This window comes from Leptonychotes weddellii, chromosome 16 (assembly GCF_054177405.1).
Source record: "Leptonychotes weddellii isolate Sample4059 chromosome 16, ASM5417740v2, whole genome shotgun sequence".
NCBI lineage: Eukaryota > Metazoa > Chordata > Mammalia > Carnivora > Phocidae > Leptonychotes > Leptonychotes weddellii.
In genome coordinates this window covers 4,309,105-4,327,192 of record NC_138384.1, presented here as the reverse complement: position 1 = coordinate 4,327,192, position 18,088 = coordinate 4,309,105, and the positions used below count along the sequence as shown (strand labels likewise).

Here is an 18,088-nt window from a genome sequence, read left to right as displayed (position 1 = left end):
TAGGCCACACGTCGCCACGGCTCACTGCCCAGTGACCTCGACCAGTTACACCTCTCAACTCCTGTCTCTTCATCTATTTTCCCAGAGCTCTGCGAGGCCCTGGGGAGGTGACCCGTGTGCCTGGCACTTGGTGAGCGCTCAGAAACACTGGCCCTTCTTCCCGAAGACCCCCAGGAGCTGGGGCTCCATCTGTGAGAGGAGACAGTACATGCTAACTTGGGGCAGCGTGGGGACCTCGGAGTGCACGTCCTATCTATTCCCAGGAGAACAGCCCGCCTGTGAGCACTGGGAACAGCCGGGGGCTCGCCAACAGGCTCTGTTTCTAGCAGGCACGACGGCCTCCTGAAGCAGCCAGGCGCCCGCCACACACACTCACCTTCCATCCTCTCTGGAGTGGCCGAGCCGGCTCCGCTGGGAGGGCGCTGCCGGTTCCCGGAATGACTGAGGCTGGGAGGGGTCACCCCATAGGACGTGTACTGAAGGAGTGCATCCAGGAGCCAAAAACAGTCTGTGGGTTCAATGGGCAAGCTGTTTAGGGATTAGAGTGTTTTTAAGGAATCCCAACAGGAAAATAAAAGCCCCCCAAATGAGGAGAAATGGAAGGTGAGAAAATCACCTATTCTTGAGAAGCGCACATCCTCTGCGGTCAGCGCCAGCCCACAAAGACTAGCATGACGGACAGGACCTGACTGTGGGCCTCATTCCTGGCCCCAGGGCTCAAGTGGGTCAGTGCCACTGGGCGCTGGGCTGGACAGGCTGCCCAAGCGCCACCTGGCTCTGGGCCCCTCAAGATGAGGACAGAATGGAGCCCACTCAGGGATGGCCAGACCACGTGACACCCACTGAGCAAAGAATTGCTCAGAGAACAGGGCACCAAAGCTTCTGCCAATTTCTGGAGGCTGTCCTCAGGGAAGGATCTGGATCTACACTTCGAGGAGGGGAGCGAGGACCACTGTGTGCACTCCACTGGGAAGTGACTTCAAGGTCAACACAAGTGCAGAGTCTAGTAACTGGGCCAGTGGGCCCCACAATGTATGGGAACAGGGAACAGTCAGTTATTCTGAGGGACCCGGGAAGGAGTCTAGGTGCTGGGCAGCAGCCGACGGCCCTCATCACAGACCCACGTGAAGAGTCCTCTCGTCAGGAGACTGAGATGCTGCAGCGTCTGTAAACCTAGACCCGCTGCCTCCACGCGGGTTCTGCCCGCGTCCATCACTGCAGTCCCACTGCCACCAGCCGGGACTGGACAGGCCCCTGACATCTGACACCAGCAAGCACTTCGCTCACTCAAGGGTGCTCTGGCCACGTGCTTGAGGATTTAGAACCAGGACAGTCCTCTCAGGCATTTAAAACTTTAATAAAGACTCTTACCAGAAGATCTCCAGTCTTAAAATCTCTATGGAAATAAAACATTAATCTTCTTTCAACTGTGACTTTAACCTTTTTAAAAAGACCAACCACATTCTGAGGATTTACACAAAACGCTAGGAATTTAGTCAAGCTCAACTTCACTCCAAGAGATGCACGCAGCTCCCAGCTCACGCTCCCGTGGCTTCGCTCTTTGCTTGGGCCGGGTTCCTATTTGCAAATGTGAGGCTCTGGCCCCCCTCCCCGTCCCGTTCTCCAGGGAGCCCAAAGACAAGCTTTAGACCTGGCTGTGTCAGCACCTTACCAGGCCAAAGGATGCAATGCTTTCACTCCCATTTCCTCCACAAAATGAGAAATCAACAGTCTGTGTCCAGGCTCAAAACCCCAAATTTGGAGGATGCACTGAGAGATACTGAAAAAGTGGAGGAATGCCAAGGACCAGTCCCCCCCTTGCAAGCTCCCCCCACACCCAACGAGGATACCGAACGCCCCCACTAATGAAGGCTCACAACAGCCAAATTCCCAAGTCTGGGAGGAGAGCCAAGCGCTGGTCCTCCAGAAAGAGTGGGCCCGACCTGGGAAGGGCACCCCACATGGCAGCGCCTGGGACGTACAGACTCCAGAGGGGGATGCAGGGGCAGGCAGAGCCAGGCAGAGAGCCTCTCCACTCAAACGCGACAGTCCCAGCATCTACGAGCCTGAGGACAGCGGCACGGTGGGGAAGGCAGGGCAGCCTGTACACGCAGTCTTGTTTGGCTTGCTCCGGTGTCCAGACTTAGACACCTAGCGAACATGCCACGCAGCGAAAGCAGCTGGGACTTGCCCGGCCGCCCTAGGCACTCAGCAGCAGGTCCCTGTATCTTCCAGCACCTTTCCAGGGCCTTTCCAGGGACAAGGGGGACGAAGGCTTTATACATCAGGCAGGTAGCCCAAGCTGTTTTGTGGCCACACCCCCAGCCCTCACCCTTCTGTCGGTGACTGTCGTCCAAACAATTGGAGTCCCCGTACAGCACGATCCGGCCTCCGCCCTCAGCTGGAATCTGATAAAGTCCCAAAATGGGTACGTTTTCAACAATTGCCGTTTCCTGCTTTAAAACCTCCAATCCTAAAAAAATACCACAATGAAAACAAAAATATTGAGGAATAAATTATTTCTTTTGTCGAGGAATGAAATGATTTTCCAATCGCTACTTGATATTTAATCCACACGACCATTACTTGACATTTAGTCCACAAGACCAAAAGGAAAAAAAAAAAATCACAGCAAAATCTAATATTCAATCACAACAGTGCAAACTTTTACAGCACGAAAATGTTTTAAGTGCCATTAATTTGGTTTTAGCAAAACTCACATGTGTACAGACATTTCCTGCCATCCTCTTATATTTTCACTTGAAATGGTGGTACATAGTATTTTTAATCCTGAAAACACACATACATGTCCCCTCTGATTCTGCTGAAAGGCCTATGTCCCGGGGCTGCGCTCACAAGGGGCCACAGGCCAGGCAGCTCTCGGTATACATGGGTACCTTTGCGGATTCAGTTACACATACCTAGGTTTGACATTTTATTATTAAAAATGAGGACAAATATAACTAATTTTTTTTTTAAAGGGATAGTCTTTTTTTTTTTTTTTAATTTTATTTATTTATTTGACAGAGAGAGACACACCGAGAGAGGGAACACAAGCAGGGGGAGTGGGAGAGGGAGAAGCAGGCTGATGTGGGGCTCGATCCCAGGACCCTGAGATCATGACCTGAGCTGAAGGCAGACGCTTAACGACTGAGCCACCCAGGTGCCCCCAAATATAACTAATTTTTAAAACAGATGCCCACATACTTTAAATTCACATTTAAGACACTGGTTACGTTTGTCTCACGATACAAATGTTCCCACAGTGCAGCCTTCTTACCTCTGCCCAATCAGATGACACAGTTTACAATAAGAACCGAATCAAGAAGTCAAAAATGCATCAGTGCCACGGGGAGCAGCTGCCAGTGACCTCACCATACAGCCTACAAGGCCGGCCCTGAAGCCAAAGCTCTCCTCTGCACTGGACAGGACGCACATCTGCTGCACGCTGCTCACCGTGCTGGTAACATCTAAATTACAGTCTGTGGCTGTAAAAATATGGCATTTCCTGCTGTCTGTGCACAACCCCACTAGGAACTAAGTGCAAGAGAAAACAAGATTCTCTTTGTTGGAGGGAAAGACAGAGCAGGAAAACAGATAAAATGGGGCGAGTGCGCACTGCGTTGCCACACGGCCTCGTGGTTTGTCAGAGGTTTGTTTCTGACAAAAGGGTCCCTCTTGATCCAGCATAACCTAGATTTTCAAATTCCTATTTCGTACCCAAAAGATTATTCAACTTAAAGGCTATCTGTAAATTAAACGCCACTTAGAAAGGACTTGAAGACAATTAATTTTTATTTTCACCAGCAGAACAGCGAAACAGGCACCCTGAAATCTATAGTGATATGCCCCCCTCCCCAAACCAGGCAGCAATAAGCCGACAATGAAACCACTACTCTCGCACCTGCACCAGAAACTACGCTGCCCTGGAAAAACGGATTCCAGAAGAAATCACTAGCCCATGGTAAACTGTGCCTAGCAACTGGGAACACAGAATCATTGATGTGCCTCAAGTTAAAATACAACCTTATGAACACAGATCTATTTATTGACTGACCTTGCCTTGATGAAGGGAAAAAAAATCACTCTAGGTAATAAAAAATAAATTCTATCTTATAAGTGCAAACAGATGACAGAGAAATTCTGCCTTCTTATCATTTTTAACCAAAGAAACTGTCCTAACTTCCAATTACAGAAAATGGCGACCTTCATTAGAAGCAAAACTGCAAGGAAGACCTTTCTTTTCTTCAAATTCTTTAAGATTTTAAGTAATCTCTACATCCAGTGTGGAGCCAGAACTCACAACCCCAAGATCAAGAGTTGCATGCTCCACTGACTGAGCCAATCAGGCACCCTCTCTCTCCTTCAAATTTTTTTTTTTTTTAAAGATTTTATTTATTTATTCATTAGAGACAGAGAGAGAGACAGAGGCAGAGGGAGAAGCAGGCTCCCCGCGGAGCAGGGAGCCCGATGCGGGACTCGATCCCAGGACCCTGGGATCATGACCTGAGCTGAAGGCAGACGCCTAACCGACTGAGCCACCCAGGTGTCCCCTCCTTCAAATTCTTAAGGGAATTTTAAGAGATGATCTGTAATTAATATTACAGATCTTAAAGTTCTTAACTTTAAAACAGGGTCAACATTTTTCTAAAATTTTAGTGATCTGGCAATCTAGAAGCAGAACTTCACAAATAGTAACAAATTTCAAACAACTGTGAAAGTCATTTAAAAAATCTACAAATATTCAACAGCTGCTCTCCTGAAGGCAATCTATTTATTTTGCAGTGATCAGTATCCACAAGTACTCAAATTATCTTTCAGCCCCCAAAGCCACCATCCAGAAGTCCTGCCTAAAGCAGGTACCGTGCAAATAATACTACAGTAAGCTTTTTTAAAAACACAAAACTGCTAAGGGGTACAGGGTGATGAAAATGTTGTGGAAGCAGCTAACAGTCATGGAATTGTACACCTTAAGAATGTGTAAACAGAACAAAACAAAACCATTTAAAAAAAAAAAAGAGTAAATGTGAATTATATGCGAATAAAATGGTTATTAAAAGAAAAAGCAAAGAAACCAAAATAGCATTCCTTACCTTGGTCTTTAAACGTCTGTGTTATCACAATGCCATCTTCTGGAAATTTAGCGATGCTGCACCCTGACGCATAATACACTAGAGAAAAAGAGTTACTCGGAGTTAGTTACGAGAAGGCAGAGACACTCAACACTTTATCAACAGCTACTCATTCACCTCAAATGCAGTCTTTATGTCAGTTTTTCTAACACTGTTTTTCATTCTAAGAGCTTGCTAGCTCCGAATTCAAGCTAAAAAGTGCTGCTAATGTGAGGTTTCTGAATAGACTTCAGAAGTCAGAGCTTTGTCAGGGTGAACAGAGGTGAGAACAGTAATGCTCAGGATGTTGTCTAGAAACTAGTTACCAAAAGCTGATCTGTGGGTAAACTTCTTAAATGAGGCATGCACAGTGATTTCATGACCAGAATTTTATAAAGCAGGGACCCGTGAGGAATTTCCTCTCTGGGAACACACACGAGTGAGGTCAAGAACCTGACTGGTGGCACCAAGATCAGGAATGCCCACAGACAAGATTCTCATTTGAAGATTATGGATAAACGACAGCTTTACTAAAATGTCTTTCTGGGAAGACACTGACTGGTTCTGCCTACAGACCCTGCTTCCTCAGGAATCACACCATCCTCTCCCTCTGAAACCTTAACTTCATAGACACATGGCTTATGCTCTCGCATCCTGAGATCATGTGCCCTATTCAAGAACAAGCGAAACCTTACTGTCATGGTTTGCTAAAGTAAAATCCCCTTCATACAGGCCGTCGCTGAACCCCATGTTCCAGACAGAGAGAAGTTCGTTCAGAGCAGGGACATTAGCCCCTCCGGTGTCCGGCATCCACCACTGCCTGTGGAAGAAACAAGGGGCGCAGGTTGTGAGGGGCTGAAGCCTGCCCCCCACCCGCGCCACACACACACACACACTCACTCACTCACTCAGTCTTTTCATGACGAAACTAAATGTCTCCTGCCGGAATCCAGCCCGTGCACACTAAGGTCACCTGTCTGGGTTTGATAATACAATGTACATGCTTCAGCCAGCGTGCACAATAAATCAAAGCTAAATTCACTTCACGCAACGCGTCATGTGAACACAAATACACCGCTATGGAGCCTAGACCTCGAGAGGGTCCATGAAAAGAGATGAGAAAAGAGTCTTTAAAGCTGAACTCACAGACTCTGAAGAAAAAAATTCAAAATACATTATGATACATTCATAAAACACCGGGAATCCTTGATCAATAACTTATCTTCTAGAAGGTTCCTTTAAATAACGGCTCCTTTCATCCACTTAAATTTGTATAGATTCAACAACAGAGATATGGGAGAAACTGACAGCTCAAGTATCTAAGATCAACAAGGGAAGACAATACCTGGGATCAAGGAGCACATCGCTTAGTCTATAAGCGACTCTCGGCAACATCGCTGCTCGGGAAGAGGGAGCCCACTCCAGCCCAGCGTCTGAACCTGACTCTGGCAACGGAAGGACCACTGCGGACCAGTCCTCTTAAGTACTTGCTAGACAGAATTTAATTCTCAAGAACCCGAATTTCTTATCAAATACCAACTTCTATGAGTACCTCGTATTTTCGTCGTAAAACTTGACTTTCCTCATGACAGATGTGTTATACCAATCACTGAAGACAATGAGTGACAGGCCATTGTCCACGTCCCTCCTCAGCTTGGCGACCTCCTCGGGGAAGTACTCCTCCTCGCTGTCCACCATGAGCAAAGTTCCTGAGGGACAGGGTGCCGGCGGTGAGTCTGCGCCTCTGAACCGCAGGATTCGCGGCTTCAGAAACACACTATTTCACTGGCATCCACGTCTCAAGCCCCAGCTTCTACTATTTTGGTCTGTGGTCCCCGTACCCCTCTACAAGGGGGTGAAAAACAGAGGACCCGGGTCCCAAAGCACAGTCACCTACTAACAACGCTGGGCTCTCTCGTGTGTGACACCCAGGTACACAGATGTCACTCACTGGAGAAGAAGCAAAATGCAGCGCTAGTTTCTTCTAATTAAAATAAAGACGTAAAATGCACAAACATCCTTGTCCCTAGTTTGCCAGTGTCCCCTTCCCCGAAGGTTACCACTGTCACTGCCAGACAGGAACACATGTCACTCTGCTTCCGAGCCTGGCTGCAGCCTCCCCGAGGACGGGAGGCCCTGCGCCGCTGGCTCGCTGCCTCTCGCTCACACTGCGTTCACCTTTCCAACGGTCCCCGCACACGCGACCCCGCGGGAAGGACACCTGGCCAGCGCCTGTGGCTACTCACCGTACTGACTCGCGTCAAAGCACGTGAACGGGGAGCCGAGGACTTCAACGAAGTAGCCCATGCTTCTCAGGTGCTGGTACATGTCCCTGAAGTTGGTGTGGATATGGTCACCGTTCCTGAAAGACAGTAAGCTCTGCGCTTGGGTGGCCCATCACTGCGGAGATGAGGGCTTAGCTAGCCACGCAGCTCACTTCCGAAAGCGGCCCCCTCGAGGCAGCGCAGCTCGCTGACAGCACACGCCCGGGGCGTCCGGCTCGCCCACCGACGACGGCCCTGCCAGACCCGCGGTCCCCGGGCTTGCACGTAAAATGGGTGATACCAGGAAACCGCACCTACAGCATGGGCTCGAAGGACACACCACGATGAGAAGGAACGGCCGCAGAGCTGCTCTGTGAAGTGCCCTGAAGTGTCACGTTAGCCGTGGCAGGCACGGAGAGCAACCACGCTGACCGAGCACGGGCACGCAGAGGCGCGGGACCTGCCCCGGCAGCTAGTGATCCCGTTAACCGTGCAGCAGCAGCGTGGATCACCTTTCCATCCCTTTTCCCCCGAACCTACTCATTTTCCCACTGTACCCTCTATGTAAGCCCCTAGCCAAGCGCCCTGTGGCAGCGCCAGGGGCCCCCTCCCTGCAGCCCTCCAGAGCCAGCTCCCCCGCAGGGCTGAGCCCAGGCACCTCTCCAGGACGTGGCCCTTACCTCAGCCTCTCAACTTCTCACCACTCCTCTCCCCCTGCCTCTGGTCTGAGCCTCCCAGAGACATCTTCAGGAAGAACCTGTTACACCTGTAAATGTCCTGCCCCCATCTTTCAAGGCTCCTTACTCCCCCACTCCCTGCAAGAAGTCCAAACTCCAGTACTTACAGAGGGCGGCGATGAGCCTGGCGTACGGGCCAAGAAGACGCCAAGCCAGCTGCCCTGGAGGGCAAGCCAGGAGGGCTGGCTGAGGGGTGGCATGGTGCAAGGTTTGCAGGGCGGAGCAGGACACACCAGGGAGTGTGGCATGTGAAGAGGCAGCCACTAGAGAGTTTTAGGCCACGTGTGCTCGAATTCCTGTTTTTTAAGATTACCAGGGCTGCTGCACAGAGAATAGGCTTTAGGGGAATAATGAGACTGGCCAGGAGGCTGCCACGCAGGCGAGCAAGGACAATGGCCTGGGTGCGGAGGGGGCGGGCAGCCAAGGTGGCGGCAGGCAGCTAGGGCAGGGCCCGGGACACACTGTGAAGGCAGGACTGGCAGAGTCTGCTGACTGACTCAACAGGAGTCAGGAGAGAGAGCAATCGAGGTCGAGCTCAGTGGTCGCAAATGCCGGGCTCCCCCTGCCGTGGGAGGACTGGGGGGGGAACGCGTGGCGGCTGGCAGCTGCTTACCAGTCCAGAGGGTCATTCTTCATTCTCAGGTTATCCCTGGGGAAGTAGCCAGGCGGATAGCGGAGGTTGTGGTACTGGTCCCAGAGGACTCTCTTGCTCCGTGGTGGGGCAGGAATGACCTTCACCTTCACCGGGAGCTTCACGGTTGAAGTCTGCTCGGCGCCATTTTTTGACTGAAATTAATAAAAGACATTCAAACTACCCCTTCTGCTCAGAAGAAACTTTCAGGCTTTTGGGTTTAAAAAATTACTTCTACATATCATTTGAACGCAAGCATTCCTAATGACAAATGTAGGAAGAAACATTCCCATGTCACAATTCATCCCATTAAAATTCTTCCTTTATGAGTTTAAGACGTAAAATTTAAGGCACCTTGTTCCTTAAAACTCTTGGACTACACAGGTTTAGCCCCACCGCCCCTTGTAGAGAACGCGTATTTTTGCAATCATTTTGAACTTGAACTCTGGCACGAAAACAGTCTTCCCTGCTGTTGCTCAGCAAGAGAATGGGAGGCAGCGCACTCACTGCTGAGTGGGCTCTGGAACTCCAGCTGCTCCGCAGGAGGCCCGGGGAGCACCACCCACGGCCTGTAAGCCTCATCACACCCGTCAACTGGCTTCAAACCCCAGACCCCAGGCACTCGGCCCGCGCCCACTTCCTGGCAGGAGCCAGTGGAAGGTGGACAGCAGGACCCTCCCTGGTGAGCACGCACTCTCACCTCCGCTGGGGAAGCTACGGTGACCGTGACGTGCCCCTGCGCAACACCTTCCCATGAAGCTGCCTTCTTGGTGACAGAGATGGAGATGGCCAGGTAGCCTGACCACGGCCATAACACGGAGGAGTACGAGAAAGCAACTTCGATGTTGTCTCCATTCTGCGGTAAGTAGGGCTGCCAGTCAGGCTGCGGAGAAAAATAAGCAGAAGCTCTGGTGAGATACTCATTTGCAACCTTACCTGACTCGGTTTCAGACCCTGCTCCACTAAACAGCACCAAATGAAATTTATATTCATATCTTAAACTACCTTTAAACAAAGCAGACTAGGTAAAGTCTGGAACATCACCCACTAGGTCTAGAAACAACTATTTCAGACAATCTCCCACTTTAAAGAAAACTTTTTTCGCCAAGCTTAAAAAAAAAAAAAAGGACACATGGTTTGGCAAAGAACTTTGATCTGATAGAGAACGTAAATAAATGAAAGCTCTCCAATTTGTGAACAAATTCCAATTATTTGTATGCTTCAAGAATCACAGCAACGTAAAGGAATAAAATACTAAAATGGCGCGGATTAACTGTCCAAAGTCAGACCATGCAGCTAGTGGCCAAGCAGGCAGGTCTCTGCAGGACGCCCAGAGGAGGGGGCTCGGGCCTGGGCAGAGGGGAGCATGCAGGGAGGCATCTGGAAGAAACACAGACTCACTCCTGCGAAATGAACCAGTATTTCAAACCAACCTAAACTACTCATTTCCCTCACAAGCCAGAGAGCAATATTCTCCCCAAGTGAGTCAGCATATTAAAAAAAAAAAAAAAAAAAAATCCTGGAAAAGACGACAAATATTTGTAGGATATGGCACGACAAACAGTGCTGATAAATGCTCCAGGAACCACTGGTTAACAACAAAAAAAAGTTAATTTTTATCCATCTCTTATGACATGTATCAAATGAGCTCAATAATAATGAGAAAATTAAATATCTTACAAGCATAAAAGAACATTAGTAGAAAATAAAATCAAGATTTTTATCCTACTCTGGAGAGAAAAGTTTCTAATTTTTGGAAACGAGAAATCATAAAAGATGAAAATTCAACCACAGGGAAGTGTGGGGAACTTGTACAAAACCAAAAATAAGTAAGTAACACTACCTCTAGTGTCGAAGAGAAAGACACCAATCTGGGAGAAACTGATGCGCAGAAACACAGCAATGGTTAATTTCTCTAGGACAAAGAGATGTTCAGATCGACAGAGAGATCCTGAAATCCCGCAGAAAGAACGGGCCACGGGAATGAAAAGCTAACTCACACAATCGGGGATGAAGCTAGAGAGCGCCACCTCCCAGATAACTGGAGAAGAGCTCAGAAGCAAGACATACACGTTATCCCCTCTGAATTTAAAGTTAAAAGATGAACCACATACAAACAAACCAAATGTCCACCAACTGATGAATACACAAACATGGCCCGTCCACAAAACGGAATATCCCTCAGCTTGAAAGAGGAACGAAGCACTGACGTGCTACGACACGGATGAACCGTAAAGACGCTGCGTGTCGTGAAAGGCCAGTCACGGTGGGCCACGCTGGGCATGACTCCATGTATATGGGCTGTCCCCAACAAGCAAATGCAGAGACAGAAAGCACCTCAGGAGCTGCCCGGGGCTAGGAGGAGGGAGAATGGGGAGCGACTGCGAACAGGGGTTTCCTCTTGGGGTGATGAGAATGTTCTGGAATTACAGAAAGTGATGGTTGCAATCACTATTTGTCAATATACTAGGAATTCCTGATTCACTTGATTTAAAAGGCTGCATTTTATGTACATGAATTTTATTTCGATTTTTTTTTTTTTAAAGATTTTATTTATTTGAGAGAGAGGGAATGAGAGACAGAGAGCACGAGAGGGAAGAGGGCAGAGGGAGAAGCAGACTCCCTGCCGAGCAGGGAGCCCGATGCGGGACTCGATCCCGGGACTCCAGGATCGTGACCTGAGCCGAAGGCAGTCGCCCAACCGACTGAGCCACCCAGGCGCCCCATGATTTTATTTATTTGAGAGAGAATGAGAGAGAGCACATGAGAGGGGGGAGGGTCAGAGGGAGAAGCAGACTCCCCGCCGAGCAGGGAGCCCGATGCGGGACTCGATCCCAGGACTCCAGGATCATGACCTGAGCTGAAGGCAGTCGCTTAACCAACTGAGCCACCCAGGCGCCCTTTTATTTCGATTTTTAACAACCTCGTGGAATTAAAAAAAAAAAAAGAGCTGTCCCAGCCCCTGCAGGCAATGCAGCCAGCGCCCCTCTGTATGGCCTGGCCGGACTGCCGGCACACAGCGTACGCGGACACGACTCTCAGGGAGGGTTCGGTAGCGTGTACCAAGGGCCACAATAATGTCCAGGCTCTCTGACTCGGGATTCCAATCCAGGGAGTTCATGTTAAATAATTCAGAAGAAAAGGAAACCACATATGCAAAGACTCTCAGTGAACGTTTACAGCTGGAGAGCCCAGCTGTCCAAGCCCAGGATGCGGGCCACTTCCTGCGTAGCCCCGGTGGCTAACGCAACAGTAAGCAGTCACAGCTGCTGCCTGCGTGCGTGCGGACAGATGTGACATCAAGAATTCACACTGTGAAGAAGAGTGAGAAGGAAACTGTTGCCAAGTTTCTGAGATCTGACGGCTTTGTTTCAAATACCACCAGAAGGAAGGATTATTCAATTAGATCAGCGTTTGCTCAATGGAAATCCTCTAACGATGCTGAGGAGAAGCGCCTGAGTATGAATGGATTTCTGTTTTGTCTTATAAGGACAACAAAGTAGAAATCTCTTTTAAGTTTTTAACGTTTGGATTATATAAAGCTGCACTGTAAATGCCCATTTTTGTAAGCTCATCACGATTATCTTGAAAAGAAAAAGTTTGTTCCCTGAAAGATAAAATAAAACCGTTTTCGGTTAAAAAAAAATAGATAAATTATGATTTAACAATCCTATGTGATATTGAATAGCTGTTAGCAAGTACATTGAGACTGTGCGTAGAGTTACATTTAACAATATGACAAGAGCCAAGAAAGACAAGACTAAAGTCGGGCCTACTACACAGAGAACAAAAATACATACTTGAGATAAAGGCTGGAAAAGAACACTTTAAAAACAGTGGTTACCTTGGTGTGCTGGGGCTGGAAGTGATTTTTCTGCTCTCTTTCCCCAACCTTTACTATCACGATAATACTTATGCAGTAAGTAAAAGAAAAATTATAAAAACAAAACTAAAATCAAGAACACACCTTTTTGACTGGAGGGCCCATTAGTGCTCACTCAAGAATACAATAATTCTAGGTGGGCATTTAATTACAGGTGAAAATTACATAATGAAGAATCAAATATAATTAGTCCATTCAGGAGCCAAATTTGAGATGCCAAAGTAAAGTACCAAACTGGTTCCATTAATTTATCCTCAGCTTATCTGTAAAGGACTCAGGAGAAAATAAATCACTGCTTCCAATACCCTGGCACCCGAGACAGGAGGAGAAAACCTCTCCTGCTTTAACATTAGGAGAGAGACAAGGCACGAAGGCCGGGCCACGTCCAAGTTCACCACAAGCCAGAGAGCAGCATCACCTTGTCTACAATCCTTCCTGTGACGCCCATGCCGTTGAGGATTGTGACGTTGACGATTGTCGGCATCCCTCCATAGTAGATAGGCTGGGAGCAGTAGGGCCACATGTAAGGACACTCGGTCAGATCGATGTAGCTGGGGCTCAGACTGAAACAAAGAACACAGTGTCAGAGTAGAGCACGTCAGAGGAGGACAACGAGGTGCCACAGCTGCAGGAGTGCGTCCTCACGGGGACCCGAGCCAGGGAGGGCTGCGTGCAGGGCTGCCCTGGGCTGGCACCCGGGGACCTGCTTTGCCACGCTCCCTGCACTGAGAGACCACAGGGCCAGCCTGCCCAGACTGCTCACGTGTGGCACGATGAGCAGGGAACATCTCTTTCCTTCCATGATTCTGGAACTCTGGAGGCCCTGGCTGGCAGAGAATGAGCACGTGACCATCCATCCCCAGGGACTACCCTGGACCCAGAGTCTCGAATGACGGCACCTCAAATCACTGGGGCAAAGATGGGCGTTTTATAAAGGGGCTCATAGACGGGTGGCCATGTGGCAAAGATACAGTTAGATCCCTGTTTCACACTGTACACAAGAATAAACTCCAAACGGATCAGAGAAACTCAAGGATATAAAAGAAAGCAGACACATATTAGAAGAAAACGTGGGTGAATTCCTTGTACTTTCATGAACAGAAAAGCTTTCTGTGACTCAAAATCCAGGACTGGCAACGCCAGCAAGAACCTAACTAATGTGGCTACAGGAAAAACACACTGAACAGCAACGAGCTCTTTACATCAAGTCAAAACACTGTCACACAGAGAGAAAGACCTGCAGTGTATATCGCTGACAAAAGGTCAGTGACCCTAATCTGTAAAGAATTCTTAAAAACTGAGGAACAAAACTGCACAGAAAAATGGGAAAAAGAAATAAGCAGACGCTTCACAAGAAAGGGATAAAAACGGCCCTTCACCATAGACAAAGTGCCCCACCTCACTCAGAACTAGACAAACAGGGGCCCCTGGGTGGCTCAGTCGGTTAAGCGGCTGCCTTCGGCTCAGGTCATGATCCCAGGGTCCTGGGATCGAGCCCCACATCGGGCTCCCTGCTCAGCGGGAAGCCTGCTTCTCCCTCTCCCACTCCCCCTACTTGTGTTCCCTCTCTCGCTGTCTGTCAAATAAATAAAATCTTTAAAAAAAAATTTTTAAAAAAAAGAACTAGACAAACACAAAAGCAACAGGGAGAGTCCCTCTATCCCCCATGAGACTGGCCGCAAGTCAGGTGTGGGGGCATCCTGTGGCGGGGGCTCTGGGAAGCAGGCCCACGCCTTCTGCAGGGGAGCAGGGCAGGACCTAACTAAGCCTCCCAGAATCCCACTGGTAGGAACCTCCCCTGAAGACACACCAGCAATGCAGCAAATTTATACCGGCACAGTGCCTTCGCTGCAACAGTCTGTCATTACAACATGCTGCAAATAATTTAAAGGCCCACAGCTGAGTACGTAGTTGAACAGACAATGCACACCCACATTACGCCGCTGTGAAAAGAAAGAAAAGAGAGCTCCATGAGTTGATACGGAGTGATTTCCAGGACACTGTTAAGTGAAAAAAGCAAAACACAAAAAAAATACTTGCAGTGACGCTAAACTTAATGTAAGAAAAGGGATGCAGGAACATACACGTGTATCTGCTCATTTGTGCAAAAAGAAATACAAGAAGGATAAGCCCAAAACTAACGAGACTGTTATCCACAGGGGGTGGATGGGACAGGGTGGAGATATGGGGGAGCGGGAGCAGGGACAGAGGGGACGCGGGACCTCCCCTGTGCCCCTCTGACTGCAGAGCCAGGATAATGTCTCACGTACCTAATACATAACCCGTAGAAATCAACCACGATGTGTGTGGGGGGGTGTCCACCCAGAAATACAAACTAACCAACTCAACTGTATTAAGAATGAGCATCGAAACACCACGAAGCACCACTGACGAGGCGGGAGACAAGAAGCGAGCTGAGGAACTCTGGGTCTCAGCAGGGCCACGTGCTGCAAAGCCCCAAAGATAAGAACTAGACACAGATCCTGCCCTCCAGTCGGGACATCTGTTTTTCACTAGGGGAGGGGTCAGCAATTCTGCAACTACCCGGCATAGACTGTGAGGACTGAGCAAAGAGGTAAACATCCTGTGCCTGGTGTGCTGGAGAAGGGCGTTCCGCGTAAGGGAAGACTGGGTGGAGAACCTCGGCCTGGGTGGGACCAGGGGAGGGATGGACTCCTGGGCTCCTAGCCTCATCGACGGACGGACGCAGGCGCGGATGGCGTGAGCAGGCAGACTCTGCCCAGCCGTCTGCTGAAGGGCTACAGAGCCACCGGCTCAGCGGCTGCCGGGTCTTGGTTCCAAACACCCTCTCCCACGGAAGGGCCGGGGCTGCGTGGGGAAAGAAAGAACACCAGGGCTGGGGCTGGGAACGTGTGATCAGCCTGTGCTGCCAAACAGTGAGAAAGTGCTCAAAAAACGAGGGAGACAGGCTGCAAAGCCACCGCAGCCAACGAGAAAGAGCCTCCAACGGCCAAATCTGGGACAATCTGAGCAACAAAATCAACAAGGCCATCAATGGGCTACAATCCAGACAGTAAAATAAATATCCCTGTGCCCACACCAATATAAACAAGCGGATAAGGAAATACAGGAGAGAAAAGGAAGGAGAATTCCAACCAGTAAGCGTGGAACGAATGAGAGAAACAAAGTCCCCACGGGGCGGCCTCTACAGCAGCGCTGTTACAGTCAAGAGCCAGTAACGAATGCTGGGACCCGGAGTCAGAGGACGACAGAAACAGGGTCATCTCGGGGCGCCCGGGTGGCTCAGTCAGTTAAGCATCTGCCTTCGGTTCAGGTCATGATCCCAGGAGCCTGGGATCAAGCCCCACGTCGAGCTCCCAGCTCAGAGGGAAGCCTGCTTCTCCCTCTCCCTCTGTTCCTCCCCCCACGGCCCCGCTTGTGCGCGAGCTCTCTCTCAATCTCTCTCGCTATCTCAAATAAATAAAATTTTTTAAAAAAGAAAGAAAAAGAGAAGACACAGGATCATCTCCACGTGCACTCACACAGGACACTTAGCAATCACAAGGGCCAGGGGAGGGACCTGGCAGGTGCCACCTATGGGACCAGGAGCCCTGCTGCTCGGATGTGCCGCAGGACAGCCCACGGACCCTCTGCCGTGTCTGTGCCAGGGCAGGTGGCCCGCTGCTGCCTCCCCACCCCACCACCACTGCCAAGGCTGAGCATGGGAGTACCAGGGCAGGGCCATCCCTAGGGGACACAGGCCCCTCTTGGTTCAAGAGCTCCCCTCAGTGGACACACTCTGAGATCTGGCTGTGGCAGCCCTCAGACTCTTCCTGTCTCCTTCCCGAGTCCCCTCCCCGCAGCTGATCTCCTGGACATGCCCTCCACCTTGGCGTCTGCCTCCTGGAGGGCACAGAGTGACGCACCACCTCAACCACACGAGGCCAACAGACACTGCCAGCCATGAGAGGAATAGGAACTGAGGAAGCGTCCCCACGGGAGGAGACCAGGCAGACGGGCCCACCCAGTGTACTGTGGGACAGTGGCTGCATCCTGGACCCGGAAAAGGACGGGACGCACAGTGGGTGAAACCTGACTACAGTCTGGAGATTAGGCCACGGTAACGAAGCAGTGTTAATTTCCAGGCTTTGAGGCTTGCACCACGTTCCCTAAGACATAGTCCTCATGTACTATTTGTGAAACTTCATTGTGAATCTAGTAATAAATAACTCTCTCAAACAAAAATTTCAACATAAAAAGCAAAAATCAACTCTGACTAAAAATACATGACCTCAAACTAATCATGAGAAAGCATCAGATAAACTCACATGGAGAGGCAGTCTACTTACTACCTACTAAGTAACCAGCACTCCCAAAGGGTCGGGACGGACACAGCGCACCGGGGCCTGGGCGCCTGTGAGCGAAGTCTGTGGATCCATCACAGCGCAGTGTCAGGGCTCCTTTGCTGGTTTCAAGAGTTCAAGTACTGTCAGCGAAGGTTCTGGCATCAGGGGAAGCTGGGTAAAGGGTATGTGACAACAGCTACACTATTTTTGCCGATTTCTGCAAACCTAAGATTATTTAAAAGGAAAGTTTTGGGGTGCCTGGGTGGCTCAGTTGGTTAAGTGACCCACTCCTGATTCTGGCTCAGGTCATGATCTCAGGGTCCTGGAATCGAGCCCTACATCGGGCTCCGTGCTTAGCAAGGAATCTGCTTGAGGATTCTCTCTCTCCCTGTCCCTCCCCCTGCTCACGCTTGCATGTATGCTCTCGCTCTCTCTCTCCCCAAAATAAATAAGTAAATCTTAAAAAAAACAGTTTTAAAAGTAAAAAGAAGAGTGCCTGGGTGGCTCAGTCAGTTAAGTGACTGACTCTTGATTTCGGCTCAGGTCACGATCTCAGGGTCCTAGGACTGGGCTCCGTACTCAGCACAGAGCCTGCTCGTCCCCCTCCCTCCCCCTCCGCTCCTCCCCCAGCTCGCACTCTCACTCGCTCGTGCTCTCTCTAAAACAAAAAAAAAAATCACTTTAAAAATAACCTCCCGGGCGCCTGGGTGGCTCAGTTGGTTAAGCGACTGCCTTCGGCTTGGGTCATGATCCCAGGGTCCTGGGATCGAGTCCCACATCGGGCTCCCGGCTCAGCAGGGAGCCTGCTTCTCCCTCTGACCCTCTCCTCTCTCATGCTGTTTCTCTCTCGCTTGCTCTCTAATAAATAAATAAAATCTTTTAAAAAATAAATAAATAAATAAATAAATAAAAATAACCTCCCTTAAAAAAAAAAAGTTAAAAGAAACCAAACCAGTATCTTAAGCTATGTGTGCTACAAATAACAGAACGTGAGTTCAAGTGCCGCCTGGTGGCAGCTGCATGATGCCCCCCCACCCCGAGGGGCTGGTGTGGTGTGATCAGTGCCCGGCTCCTGTCTCTGAGGCCAGCATTCTGTACACAGGGAGGAACACCCTCAGAGCCCAGGGAGGAAGGGAGGCCGATTTAAAGGAAGCG

General features: G+C 49.7%; 1 protein-coding gene and 1 long non-coding RNA gene across 4 annotated transcripts in view; both read right to left on the bottom strand.

Annotated features, from left to right (window-relative positions):
• MBTPS1 (membrane bound transcription factor peptidase, site 1) overlaps positions 1 to 18,088 on the bottom strand; it is a 53,278-nt gene that overhangs the window by 6,031 nt on the left and 29,159 nt on the right. For all 3 annotated transcript variants that reach the window (XM_081806316.1, XM_081806315.1, XM_081806317.1), the window contains 9 exons: positions 13,045 to 13,189; positions 9,444 to 9,626; positions 8,726 to 8,898; positions 7,358 to 7,473; positions 6,664 to 6,820; positions 5,807 to 5,931; positions 5,094 to 5,171; positions 2,333 to 2,473; positions 377 to 508 (listed from right to left, as the gene is read on the bottom strand). In XM_081806316.1, the coding sequence (XP_081662442.1) occupies positions 377 to 508; positions 2,333 to 2,473; positions 5,094 to 5,171; positions 5,807 to 5,931; positions 6,664 to 6,820; positions 7,358 to 7,473; positions 8,726 to 8,898; positions 9,444 to 9,626; positions 13,045 to 13,189 (1,250 nt within the window). The remainder of the gene's footprint in view (positions 1 to 376; positions 509 to 2,332; positions 2,474 to 5,093; positions 5,172 to 5,806; positions 5,932 to 6,663; positions 6,821 to 7,357; positions 7,474 to 8,725; positions 8,899 to 9,443; positions 9,627 to 13,044; positions 13,190 to 18,088) is intronic.
• LOC145717512 (uncharacterized) lies at positions 13,325 to 18,087 on the bottom strand. The gene is made up of 2 exons (XR_014140778.1): positions 17,851 to 18,087; positions 13,325 to 17,625 (listed from the first exon to the last, which is right to left on the bottom strand). It is a non-coding gene; the product is annotated as an uncharacterized LOC145717512 (long non-coding RNA).